Source organism: Mastigoproctus giganteus, chromosome 8, assembly GCF_048544385.1.
Source record: "Mastigoproctus giganteus isolate SK-2022 chromosome 8, ASM4854438v1, whole genome shotgun sequence".
Taxonomy (NCBI): domain Eukaryota; kingdom Metazoa; phylum Arthropoda; class Arachnida; order Uropygi; family Thelyphonidae; genus Mastigoproctus; species Mastigoproctus giganteus.
This window is the reverse complement of record NC_143582.1, coordinates 44,119,626-44,134,137: the sequence shown is the minus strand read 5'-3', so window position 1 is coordinate 44,134,137 and position 14,512 is coordinate 44,119,626. Positions and strand designations below refer to the sequence as shown.

The 14,512-nt window shown below is 34.6% G+C and overlaps 1 protein-coding gene across 1 annotated transcript in view; it reads left to right on the top strand.

Annotated features, from left to right (window-relative positions):
• Positions 1-14,512, top strand: part of LOC150081497 (uncharacterized) — a 337,043-nt gene that overhangs the window by 72,735 nt on the left and 249,796 nt on the right. The window contains exon 3 of the mRNA XM_090380224.1: positions 6,389-6,447. Within this exon, the coding sequence (XP_090236350.1) occupies positions 6,389-6,447 (59 nt within the window). The remainder of the gene's footprint in view (positions 1-6,388; positions 6,448-14,512) is intronic.

Sequence of the window (14,512 nt, the reverse complement as noted above, 5' to 3'; positions counted from 1 at the left end):
TGCGTTTTCTTAAGTCCCTGATAGTATTATTATTTGATTGATTTACTTTTTCTATTATTTTCTATTATCCTTAATATTTTATAGACATTATGGGTGTATTGCATGATTGCTTGCAACTGCATTGACCCATAAATATTAGTTACAGTTACTGTCGTTTTAACTTTCTTTTCTTTTTTATCACTTATATAATTATAACTATATATACAATACACACACACACACACACACACACACACACACACACACACACACACACACACACACACACACACACACACACACACACACACACACACACACACAATCAGTTCTAAAAGGCAGAAAATTGAGTAGAGGCACCACAAAATGGAATAAATTACTTAAGGGTGCCATTATTAAGAAAAGGTTGAAACCACTGATTTACAGACACAATATACTGATGTCTCGTAGCCTTAGTTGCTTTGGCATTTAACACATACCCTAATACTTGCAGAAAATATTTTTAACATCATATGCAAATTGTAATCATACTCATACTTATTCTTTTTTTCCCCTCATATGTACATAATAAATAGTTGAAGAATTTTTTAACGGCATACTACAGCTGAACATATTTCATAAATATAATGAAAAAAAATTCCCAATAATAGCTTTAGTTGAGCACTTTAGTGTTTCTGAATGCATCTTTTCTTCTTCATAGTTCTTTTTGATTGTCTCATTTCATTTGTTTTGGAAATAGTATTTTCCTTTATTTCTCCACCTTGATGATTTAGGTCATTTGACAAGTCTATTTCCAAGGGTACTTGGTTCTGAACTATGTCTCATGTTACTTACAGATCCATTATACTGATCAGTTTCATTTGGTCTGTCTTGCTGATAGATCTTTGATTACTAACTGTATAGCAGATTATTTGATCAGCTATTCAGTTTTTGTTGCCAGGAATGTAGAACACTCTAAGATCATATACTTGTAATTCCAAAAACCACTTTAATATTCCAAGATTTCTGTCTATATTTGAAATGAAAGAAAGTGGCTTGTGGTGAGAGTAAAAAGATGTGTTGGCCTTCCAACAAATACTTAACTTATCACAAAGGATAAATGGAAGGCCAAGGCCTCCTTTTCAACGATTCAGTTTTCTGCTCAGATATGCAAGAAGCCTTAACTGACTATCCATTTGTATACTACACTATTTTCTTGACAAGAAGCATTACAAGAGATATAATTTGGCTGACTGACATGTTAGTAAACCAGTATAGGAGGGATATTATAGCTTTTTTTCATTGTCTTAATAGCCTTTTGCTCCAGGGTGCTCCCTAAGCAAACTTCCCTCTTCTTTTAGTGAGTGGCATCATCAAGTCATAACAGGTGAGAATGAAACATCAGTAAAATATTCGCCATCTCTAAGAAATTTCACAGCTGTTATACGTTATTTGGTGGATTTGTGTTTAAATTACCTTGATGTTCTTCTCAAGAGGCTGGATTCCTTTCTCACTGATTTTATGTTCCAAATACACCACTTTCTTGAGAAGAAGGTGACTGCATTTTAAGACAAGATGTATCATGGCCAGTCTCAGAAGCACTTCAGTGAGTGGTTTCTGGTATTTTCTAGGTCCTTTGAGTATATTAAGACTGTCTTAGTAGATCATTCATTGTTCTGTTCACTAAGTTTTTGAATGCTTGGGCTGTTCTTGACTGACTTTAGATGTTCATTGGCATTCAGTTTATTTACAATCTTATAGTCAGGATTTCCTAACTAACTGTCAAGAGAGAGATGACAGATGTCTCAACAAGTTGATAGAATCTTCTGTCCTTTTCAGTATTAATATAGTCTTCTAAAGGAGAGATAACCCCACTTATGGTGAATATATGATCCTCAAAGTTCAGCACACACTGATTTTGAGCTAAAAAATTGTGTTAATATCAGCTTAGGCAATCCAACTGGGTCAAATTCAGCTGCTAAGACTCAAATAATAACCTTGATACCTGCTGAGAAAGATCATGACAGACCTTTCTCTTTCCTTACTAGTCACAATAACTAAATTTTCCATATTTTTTGCTCTCATCACATCGATGAAATTTTGATTAAAGGAGTCCAACAGTTTATGAGAGGCCACTGAAAGTTGTTTTCCTGAATAGTAATAGTAATCGTGGTATGTGATGCAAGAAAGCAAGTGTATGAGCTTATGCAGCATCAGCCAAAAAAAAGCATCTAAATGTTTGTCCAGTTCCTCCTTAAATTTATTTAACCTATCAACTTCCACAACGACAGAGAAGTTTGTTCTAGCAATTAACCACCCGCTGGCTAAAGGCAAATTTCCGCACATCTATTCTACATGTGTCTTTCCTCAATTTGAATTTATGCCCCCTTAGGTTCATAATCTGAACAAGTGGAAGAATCCTATAAGAATTCAGTGTGCTCAACCCATTCAAGGCCTTATACATCTCAATTAGATCACCTCACAGGTGCCTAGTCTCCAGCCACTGCAGTTTGCAGAATTTAAGCATCACTTGGAAAGAGGATCCCTTCATTCCCGTCACCAATCTTGTTGCCCTCTCTGTACAAAGTCAAACAAATCTACATCTCAAGCAACAAAAGTATAAACACAGTGGTATCAAAGAATTAAAAAAGGACTTCACAAAACACTAATTTTATGTACTGATGCGGATAATTGGCGTCTTGAAAAGAGGCTATTAACACTGGCCATAGAAAAACAAAAAAACATTTTTGAAGCAGCTGTATATTACAGAACCTTAAAATGAGGCCTTATACAGAGGGACAATCACCTCCTTTTCCCTGCTAGCAAAATTCCTGTATATCATTGACAAAACCCCATGATCTGCTCTGGCAGTCTGTCTGCATTGCTCAGAAAACTTCATATCTGACAATTAATAACATGCACAATTAATAACATTAGTACCACACAGTTGGTACGTTCCGCTGGGGTTACTTTTACCCATATGCAGTACTTTACATTTGTCAATGTTAAACATCACTTGCCACTTCTCAGCCCATCCACCTAACTTTTCTATATCCTGTTGCAATAGCACACTGTTATTACTAGCATTAACAACCCTGCCAACCTTTGTATCATCTGCAAACTTCAACACTAACCCTGATATACGTTCATCAATATCATTGATATACATAGAAAACAACAGTGGACCCAACACCGAACCCTGTGGGACTCCACTAATAACATTTGTCCACAAAGAGCTGTGCCCATTGATTACCTCCCTCTGTCTTCTCCCACTCAACCATCCTTTTATCCATTGTAGCAACTTACCCTTAATACCAGTCTGCTCCAATTTGTACAGTAGTCTTCCATGTGCAACAGTGTCAAAAGCTTTCCTGAAATCCAAGTATATGATATCAAAATTATTTTTTGCATCCAGTTCCTTTGTAACCACATCATAATAACCACATCACAATCAAGTTTGTCAGACAAGACTTTCCCTTAACAAACCCATGCTGTGTCTGAATTATTGCTGCCATCTTGTCTAGATGATCCTGCAATCCATCTTTAACCAGTGACTCCATTATTTTACCTGAAACAGAATTAAACTAACTGGTCTGTAATTACTCGTTTCACCCTTTGATTACCCTTTGTGAATTGGGAATACATTTGTACTTCGCCAGTCCATGAGGACCTCCCCTGTGTCCAAGGATGCTGTCATAATTATGGCTAAGGATTTGCTTACTTCCTTTGCCGCCTCCTTTAATATAACTGGATAGATCCCATTCACCCCAGGTGCCATTCTTATGTTTAACTTCAACAATTTCTCCTCCACTTTGCTCTCAGTTATTACAAAATCATTAAGCACCCTGCTACAATTTGATAACCTTCTGTCATTTTCAAACCTTAATAACTCCTCATGTGTGAATGTAGATACAAAATACTCATTCAGTTTGTTTGCTATCTGAGCAGGATCATCAACAGTTTAACCATCGATATCAAGCGAACCAATCTGATTCATTCCCTTCCTTTTAGAGTTTATGTAAGTAAAGAAATCCTTGCTGTGTTTCTTAGCATCCTTTGCAAAAGATTTCTCGTAATCTGCCTTCGCCTGCCTGTCCTCCTTTGTGACTTGATTACAGACAGCTTATATCTGCCATAGGCTTCTATGTGTTGCCCGATAATTTATATGCATCCCATGCATTTTTCTTCTCTGCCACGAGTCTCATTAGTTCATTTGACAACCATTTAGGCCTAAACCTTGAACAATATTTCTTAACAGATGTGAAACTTTTAGTAGCTTCCACGATTAATTGCTTGAATGCTTCCCACTTAGAATTTGCTGTTGCTAACATCATCAGTTGATCCCACTGTACAGAATTTAAAAACTGCCTGAGACAACTGTAATCACCTTTACGGAAGCAAAAACCCTTTCCTTTACCCCTGATGGTAATTATATCTTTAAGTAAATCCCACATCAGTACTGTGATGACTGCCACCTAGTGGTTCCTTTATCTGTAAATTCTTAATACACGAATGATCACTGCTGATAACCAGATCAAGAGTTTTACCCTCTCTGGTTGCCTCTCAAACATGCTGCTGCAGAAAACAATCATCCAATAAACCCATTAATGTCTTACTAGTGTTCAAGTGACCAACCCACAAGTTCCAGTCAATATCTGGGAAGTTAAAATCCCCCATTTTAAAACATTCTGATTTTCTAGCCCACTCTATTTCTCTGTAAAATTGTTCATTGTACTCATTCGAGTCAGTAGGCCTATAACACACTCCTGCTCTTATTTTTACCTTTGCCTTACCACATACCACACCACACAAATATATAATACATCTTCAATTTCCTGTATAGCTATGAAGACTATGATGTGGAGAACCGTAACTATCTTCTGATTTTGAGAAGACTGGACTGAGTGAAAGGTAGAGCTAAAGAACTGTCAACATTATTTGGTAATCGAGGCAACTGAGGCTTATCTTCAAGTTGTGGCCTTTATCCCTGCTACTTTTGTATTCTTGGCAACCTTCCTTCCTTCATATTTCTCAAAAATTACAGTCTACAGAATTAAGTTCTTCTGATGTCAACGAGTACATAAGTTCTGACTTCTCAGTCTTTGATATACTGTATTCATATTAGGGAGTTTCATTAATCAAAACAAGAAAAAATAAATAAAAATAAAATAAAACAACACTGATAAAGTAAAGAAAGAAAGCTTTCATATAAACCATTAAGTATTCTCAGATAATGCCTTGTTAATGGAAAATTTAATCGGAAATACTGAAACAAAAGAAGTTTCTAGACAGAAAGAGTTTTTCAAAAAAAATGAAATATAAAAAAACATGGAGCTTGGATACTCCAATGAAACTAAGCCTAGCTGAAGTATTTAGAACTAGTAGTAATTCTTAGATTTAAAAATATGTTAAATGTACTCTGCCTGTGATATAGGGAATGGCTGAACCAATAATAATTTGGACCTCAAAAGCTACTGGCACCATTTGTCATAAAGTTGAATAAATCCTCTAAGCATGTTCTTCGAAATAAGTGTGTTGACTTCTGAAACAATAGTAAAGAGTGCAGAATATTTGAGTTCACAAATGCTTTTGAGACGTACTTATTCTGTCAGCAAACTGGCAAAATGTGTATAAATAATAGATTAGCAGAACAAAAATACACAGCAAACCTGCCAATGCATTCTAGTCATTACTACTAGTTACTAGGAAATGCTTGATAAGTGCAAACCAAAATTAAGTGTTGAAATACAAAGTAAGAGATTTTTTGATTTTATTTGAGTATTATTTTCACACTGATCAGGGTTAACTGGCAAGAGAGATGATAGATGTCTGGACAAGTTCATAGAATATTCTGTTAGTGTGACTTTTTATTTTATCTTATTTTGCAAATTTTTACCCTCTTCAAATTCAATAGCTGCATTGGAGATAATATTGTTTCAACAAGCATATGTCTTTTTGTTGGGGCTTTTCTAAATATTCTTTCAAAATTAGTGTGGCATAGTGAAAAAAAGAAAATACATTTTTCCAGTTTGATTGATTGACACGACTTTTCATTTTCTTTCCTGTTATGCATAGGCAAAATGACCATATATGGCATAAATTTTAAAATTTAGAATGAAAACAGTGCTTCTGATCACATGCATATTTGTATGTGAATTAAAACTTTTTAAAACTTTTTAAAAAAAGAAGCATATTATAATAGAAATACATGTTTACTTGCAATGTTTGTATTTATAGATATTTTCATGCTAAATGTTTTGAAGGTGAATTACTCCTTTCACTTTATATTTTATTTAGTTTATATAAGTGAATTTATGTCATTTATAAATATTTTAATAAACTTTCTCCCTATTTTGATTTTGATTTTGTTAATAGTCTGCTGTAATGGAGTAATGTGAAATTGCAAACAAAGATTCCTATTTTATAACAGATGCTGTTCACACGTTAACCTGTGCTTTGATGTTATTGAATTCGGACCTTCATGGTGATGTAAGCAGTTTGTTTTCAATATATAATGTCATTAAGCATGTTTCATGTTAATAATGGTCACTAAAGTTTCATTATTTTTCTTTATCTCTCCAATGAGAAGTAGTATGCATGTAATGTTAAAATTAGATTACATTATATGTATTAATCCTAAATATTTCCTTGTGCCTTCTCCGAAATTTTCACCTGACAGTTTTTATCATACATCATACTATTTGCAGGGGAAAAAATTGTATTTGTATCCTTTTTTTTTTTTTTTTTTTTTCATAAGAAATTTTAATTAACATTTTTCACATTTATTTTTTTTCTTTACTATGTTAAATTTTGATTCTAACTGTTATTATAATAATTGGAATAGGACCAAGGTATATCTTCCAGTGGCTTAAGTTGATGACATTGTAGAGTAGTTAACATCTTTTATGGGCACAAAAGGTGATATTGTTGTACACGCTAGTACTGATGCTGTTAAGAGTAGATCTGAGGAATTGCTTAACAAGTAAAGGACAACTTTGAGAAAAAGTGTGTCTAAATTGAATGTGTCTGAAATATTTCACAGACACAATAGGAGGGAGCATGATGAAGGCCTTGTCAATCAGTTTGGACCTGGAGAGGCTGTGCAAGCTCATTGGATAGAATTTTTCAGTTAGCATTGAAATTGCAAAATTGATGTTATTGAATTCGGACATTCATGGTGATGTAAGCAGTTTGCTTTCAATATATAATGTCATTAAGCATGTTTCATGTTAATAATGGTCACTAAATTTTCATTATTTTTCTTTATCTCTCCAATGAGAAGTAGTATGCATTTAATGTTAAAATTAGATTACATTATATGTATTAATCCTAAATATTTCCTTGTGCCTTCTCCGAAATTTTCACCTGACAGTTTTTATCATACATCATACTATTTGCAGGGGAAAAAATTGTATTTGTATCCTTTTTTTTTTTTTTTTTTTTTCATAAGAAATTTTAATTAACATTTTTCACATTTATTTTTTTTCTTTACTATGTTAAATTTTGATTCTAACTGTTATTATAATAATTGGAATAGGACCAAGGTATATCTTCCAGTGGCTTAAGTTGATGACATTGTAGAGTAGTTAACATCTTTTATGGGCACAAAAGGTGATATTGTTGTACACGCTGGTACTGATGATGTTAAGAGTAGATCTGAGGAATTGCTTAATAAGTATAGGACAACTTTGAGAAAAAGTGTGAGATAGAATTAAATTGAATGTGTCTGAAATATTTCACAGACACAATAGGAGGGAGCATGATGAAGGCCTTGTCAATCAGTTGGAGAGGACCTGGAGAGGCTGTGCAAGCTCATTGGATAGAATTTTTCAGTTAGCATTGAAATTGCAAAATTTGATGTGGATCAAAAATCAAAATAGTTTGCAATCCAGATGAATAAGTCAACTGATATATCAAATAAAGCCATACTTTTTATGCTACAGACATTTTTTTATATTAATTTATCTTCAAAAAATATATATTTATATTAATTATCAACAAAAGAGAAAAACTTCAAAATAATAATGAAATTTATATGCAATTAGTAAATATTATAAATTATAAGAACAAAGCACCAAATTTATGGCTATTTACAATTCTATATGAAGAAATGGTGTTTGAGCTTGCACATTTACTAATTTATGTAGTAATTATAGTGGCTGTTAAGAAGGAAAGTTTAGTAAAAATTATTCAAATGAAGATGTGAAACTGAAGTATTTTGAATCAGAAAAATACAAAATTGAGTTCTTATTATCACACCAAAAACTGTATTTAAAAATTTGCATACTTATAAGTTAAGAAGTCTCCAAGAAACTGACCTCTCCTTTCAGTTTGTACAGTAATAGTCACACTTAAAAAAATGCTAAAGCTCTGACACAAGAAAATAATTACATAATGTTCTCCTCATTTTCAGATTTTATAGGCTCAGCAGATTTGGATGTTAGAAGCATCATGAATTTTGTTTAGGAACTCCACAGATTGCTTGTGGTTCTTGATTGTTGTTGTTTGGTTTTCAGGAGCATTAGCAACTAAGGCTATATTGCTCCGGGAATATGCGGTGGTCATTCCATGACCTTTCCGCATTCCGTATTTGGTGGTGATGGGCTCGAACCCCGGTCTAATCAAGAAGCGTGTGCTACGCACTGCTGCTCCTTCCCACCTGGCTACGGAGGCGACTCTGTGGTTCTTGAATGTTTGGTGATTACTATCCACTAGAAAACCTACAATTGAAAAATTTGCACATTGCCACTGTTTGTGGAACACTACAGTAACAAATTGATATACATCAAAGAGGAAAGACATTGAAGTTCATTCATTCTGTCCTCTTTAATGTATATCAGTTTGTTATTTTGAACCTAAAGCAATTTAGGACAAAACCAATTTTTAATTCAAGGCACTTACTTGGTTCTGGGCAAGGGCTAATGACCGAGTATCCAGTATTTCATGAAAAAATCGAGATTCTTTTCCTTTTTAAACTGTGTGCTTATGCAAAACAACTTTTTAAAACATGAGAGTGTTAAAATCAACAAGTTAGTTAATGTTTGCAGCATATTACATTTCAGGTGCATTTGATTTTTTTCCCTTTAAATTAAATAATTTTTTTTTTTTTTTTGTGATCAATAGAAGTAAAAAGTAATTATAGTTATCTCCTTATCAGTTAATTACTAAGGATTGATACCTTTTAGAACACTTAATAAAATTCAATAGTTTTATATTATTTAAACTTATTCATTCAGTTTTATTACAACCATATAATATTTATTACTGTTCTCTCATACTTTTAAATCTCTTTTCTCTCCCTATTTATGTATGTCTTCACAACTGACACCATGTTCACTTGTCTTACATAACAATATATGCAAAGTATGCATAGAGTGTCTAAAGCTAACAATCCTGCATTAAAATTACATTTAATCTATGAATTTATTTCTCCAGGATGCTTTACTTGCCTTTAGGCTCAAAGGTTTTTGAAGTGAACTATCATCTGTTATATTCAAAATCGCTAATATCATATGTCCAGCCTCACTTGCATAGCTCAACCTCTCTTCACCATGAAGTCTTTCATCATTAAAGATCTGTGCAAAATATCTATTGAATTCATCAGCTGGGTTATCTAAGACTTTCTTATATCCATTACACAAGTCTGAAATGATTCATTTTCTTTTTACTTGTATTCACCTTGCCACCATCTTTGCTCTATTAGCTAGTGCTTTCTTATATGTAACCTTTTCCACCCTAACCTTTTCTGTGGTACTGTTACAAAAAATGTTAGGGGTGGCTTATTTATAGATTTTGTAAGCTTCAGTACTTTTTATTGCTCTGTAACTTTCCCATGCCATCTTTTGTTTTTTGCCCTATTAGAGCTCTGTTTCTATCCATCCCAACATCATGTGATATTTGCTTAGTGGTATTTATGCATTCATGACCTCTCTGATTATTGCTTTAAAGGCATTCCATAATTCTAAAGTATTCACCTTCCCTCTGTAATCTATCCAGTTGATAGATCATGTAGCATCTTAAACTGTCTTTTCTGAGTTAGAGGTGATATTGATATCAGGTGATACAGAAGCCTATTGTAGATATACAATCAAGCCTTTGTGGCTTGATTGTATATCTGTCATAAGCTTCTGCATTCAATCACAAAGGAGGTTAGGCAAGCTAAGGCAGATGATGAGAAATCTTTGGCAAAGGATGCAAAGAAAAAAGCAAAGACATTTTACTTATGTAAACAATACAAGTTTAACTGTTTATGATCCTGCTTAGGTTGCTGATAAACTTAATAGGTATTTTGCATCCTACATACACACATTAGAAATTCTTTAGGGAAGGGGATAACAGAAGTTTATCAAACTCTAACAAGGAGCTAAATGATTTTGTGAGAACTGAGAGGAAAGTGGAAGAGAAATTGTTGAAGCTAAACATAAACAAGTTAAGTAATCTATGCAGTGAGTCACATTTTAGGCACATTTGATTTTTTTTCTCTGAATAATAGAAGTGAAAAGTATATATAGTAAATAAGAGTATATAGTTAATAAAAGTATGTAATCTTATCAAGACTAAGACACATTTAGGGCTGAAGCCTTAAGCTGCGAGCAAAATTAGACTATGTATATATTAAGTGCAATAGCATCATTAATACACAGCCATTTCGGAATAAACACAATATTTATAAGGCGGCATCATTTTAAGTTATATCATCACTTGGGTACCTACCCACCCACCGAAGAAGGGCCAAATAGCCCTGAAACGGTGCCATCTGGGTGGTGGTACCTATCTGAGAATAAATAACATTAGTCTTCTCCTTAGGTGAAGCGTTACTTATTCAAAGTAGTGCAATATCATGGCAACTTGTTGTGAAGGTATTCACAATATGAGATATAACTTAAAACAATGCCGCCTTATAAATATTCTGTTTATTCAGAAATGGCTGTGTATTAATGATGCTATTGCACTTAATATATACATAGTAATCTTATCAATTAATTACTAGGAGTATAACTTTATAGAATATATAATAAAACCCTGTGGTTTTATGTTCTCCCAATTTATTCACCCAATTTAATCAGAACATTATAAGGTGCATTACTCTTCTCCCCCTATACTTTTTAGGTGCATTGGCATATATACATAATGTGCTTATTGTGTTTAAAAAAATTGGTTTATAAAATTTCATGAGATCCAAACCTAATGATTTTCATGAAAATTTATGTTTTGCTCTTTTAGAATGATTTAGTAGTAGTATTGGCAGATGATGCAAGAAAGCAAGCTTATACAGCATAATCCAAAAAAAAAACTAGAAAAAAACTACACACTTCATCCATCCATACCCTACAAGAATTTATCTAGTTCTTCCTCAAATTTATTCAAACCATCAACCTTCACAACAACAGATGGAAGCCTGTTCCAACAATCAACCACCTGCTGGCTGAAGGCAGACTTCTGCACATCTATCCTGCAACCATTCTGGCTAAACATAAATTTATGCCCCCTCATGTGTGTAGTCTCAGAAAGAGGAAGACTGCCATTCACATTCAGCTTACTCTATCTATTCCAGGCCTTAAACACCTCAGTCAGCTCACTATGCAGATGCCTAGTCTCCATAATCTTCAATGAGAACTGCAGAACTAAAGCATTTCTAGGTAAGAGCACACTTTTGTTTCCTTCACCAATCTGGTTACCCTTCTATGCATCCATTCCAGCACAGCAATCTTCATCCTTCCTAAAGTGAGGCCTCCAGACCTGTATACAGTACACAAGATGTGGCCTAACCATAGCCTTGTATAAAGGGATAATCACCTCCTTATCCCTGTTAACAAAGTTTTTGTATATCATTGACAACACCCCCGTGAGCTGTCCTGGTGACACGTCTCCACTGCTCAGAGAATTTCATATCTGATTGCACAGTCAGTTCTTTTTCATTTTCCACTATCCTGAGTGTAGTACCACACAGTTGATATGTTAATCTGGGATTACTACTACTGATATGCAGTACTTTGCTTGTGTCAATGTTAAATCTCAATTGCCATTTGTCAGCCCAGCTGCCTAATTTTTCTAGATCTTGTTGCAGTAGCATGCTGTCATTACTGGTGATATAGAAGGTGAGTATCACCTGCCAACCTTGGTATCATCTGCAAACTTAGGCATTAAGCTTGAATATACCATCATCAATATGATTAATAAATATATAAAACAACAATGGGCAGAGCACTGAACCCCAGAGGACTCTACTGGCATAAGTCCATGATGTCCATTGATAACAACTCTGTCTTCTACCACTTTGTTGATTAACTAACAGCAGGAACTCACATCTGGTGAGTATGGGCTTGGCAAACCCAGGGTTCTGAGCTGGATATCATCATTCTTCTCTTTCTTGGTGATTCCTTTCTACTTCTGACTCTCTCTCTCTCTCTCTCTCTCTCTCTCTCAGGGTAACTTGAGAATTTTTTTTTGGCTGGTGCAGCATAAGCTTCAGGCTTTCTTGCACCATATGGCTAATAATAATAACTCAAAACTTGAGGGAGTCTGCAAAACTCTAGGGGGGGGGATTTTTTATCGGAGTGTCCTGCACTTGTAGATAGAAGGAACCAGTTTTGTAGAGATGGTATTTATTTGAACAAAGGTAGTTGAAAATTCAGTATACTGAGTTATGCAAAGCTATTAGAAAGAGACTCAGGGAGGACATAAGAAGATTTAACACAATAAAAGTAGAACAAGCATTAAGGGAAAACAAAGGATTTAAATCAGCAGCCATGAGCAGTAATACAGAAAGACAAATGATACTGAAACTGAAGAATAGCAATGGTGTACTTATAAACAGCAGAGAAGGCATAATTCAAATAGAAGAAGACTACTATAGAGAATTATACAAAGAGCGAGGGAATGATGCCAGCAGTGGGGAAGATGGATTGCAAAGTAGCAACACATATGACATACCCGATATTTTTCCTGATGAGGTAGAACATGCATTGAAGATAATGAAGAATCAGAAAGCCCCGGGAGAAGATGACATTACTGTAAAGTTGTTAAAATTGGGAGGAAGAGATATAACACAAAAACTGGCAAGGCTCTTCACAAAGTGCATTAAAAAAGGTGTGACACCTAAGCAGTGGAATATAATGCAATCATAGTTTTGCTGCATAAGAAAGGAGATAAATCAGAAATTGGAAATTATAAACCAATTAGCTTGTTATCCCACATCTACAAGTTGTTCACAAGGGTCATTACTAACAGACTAGAAAGAATACTTGATGAGAATCAACCGAAAGAAGCAAGCTGACTTTAGGACAGGATTCTCAACTATGGATCACCTTCACGTAATATCACAGCTAATGGAGAAAGCAAATGAATATAAAACACCATTATGCCTGGCATTTGTGGATTATGAAAAGGCATTTGACTCCATACAGCATAAGGCAATGTTTCTGGCACTGGAAAGACAAGGCATAGATACCCTATATATTATGATTTTGAAGAAAATATATGAGAGTGCTACCTCCTTTATTAGACTAGACAAAGACAGTAGGAAGTTTAAAATCGAGAAAGGAGTTCGACAAGGAGACAGTATCTCCGAAGCTGTTTACTGCTGCCCTTGAGGAAGCTTTCAGAAGATTAGACTGGTTGCAAAAAGGAGTCAACGTGGAGAGTATCTAAACCATTTACGATTTGCAGATGATATTGTGGTCATAAGCCACGATCCCAAAGAATTAGAGGAAAATCTTAATCAATTATGCACAGTTAGTAAGGATTTTGGACTAAAGATGAATATGGCTAAAACAAAAGTAATGATGAACAAGTATGCCACTGAAAGGGAAATAATGATTGAAGGAGCAGTAATTGAAAAGGTGGAGTCATATACTTATCTGGGACAAGTTATTAGCTGTAATAATGATAAATGGCTGGAAGTCAAGAGAAGAATAAATTTTGGATGGATAGCATTCAGGAAATATAGTCACATACTGAAGAGCAATATCCCAGTTTGTCTGAAACGTAAAATAATGAACCAGTGTATACTCCCCACCATGACTTATGGAAGTGAAACTTGGGCACTTACCAAAAGAATGGAAGAGAAGCTGAGAACTACAAGAACTTCTGTTCTGAGAACTTCTTCTCTGAGAAGAAGAGAAGCGAAGAATGGAATGAATTATATTGGGAATCAGACTGTTAGATAAAAAGAGGAACACATGGATTAGGCAGAAAACTCAAGTAAAGGATATTCTTATCAAAACTAAAGAACTAAAATGGTCTTGGGCAGGGCACATAACTTGAAGACATGATGACAGATGGACTAAGAAAATAACAGAATGGTACCCAAGAAGAGCTAGAAGAAAACCTGGAAGACAAAGGCGGAGATAGATAGATGAAATTCATGAGTTTTTGGGTAGTAAATGGATGGCCAGTGCTCAAAACAGAAGGAACTGGAAAGTTGCTGGAGAGGCCTTCATCCTGCAGTGGATTGAAAATGGCTGATGATGATGATGAGTGCAAGGATTTTTGCCAGTATCATTGAGGATACCTTTAGGGTTCAGGGAAACTGCTAATTGTGGTGGGGGAAAGG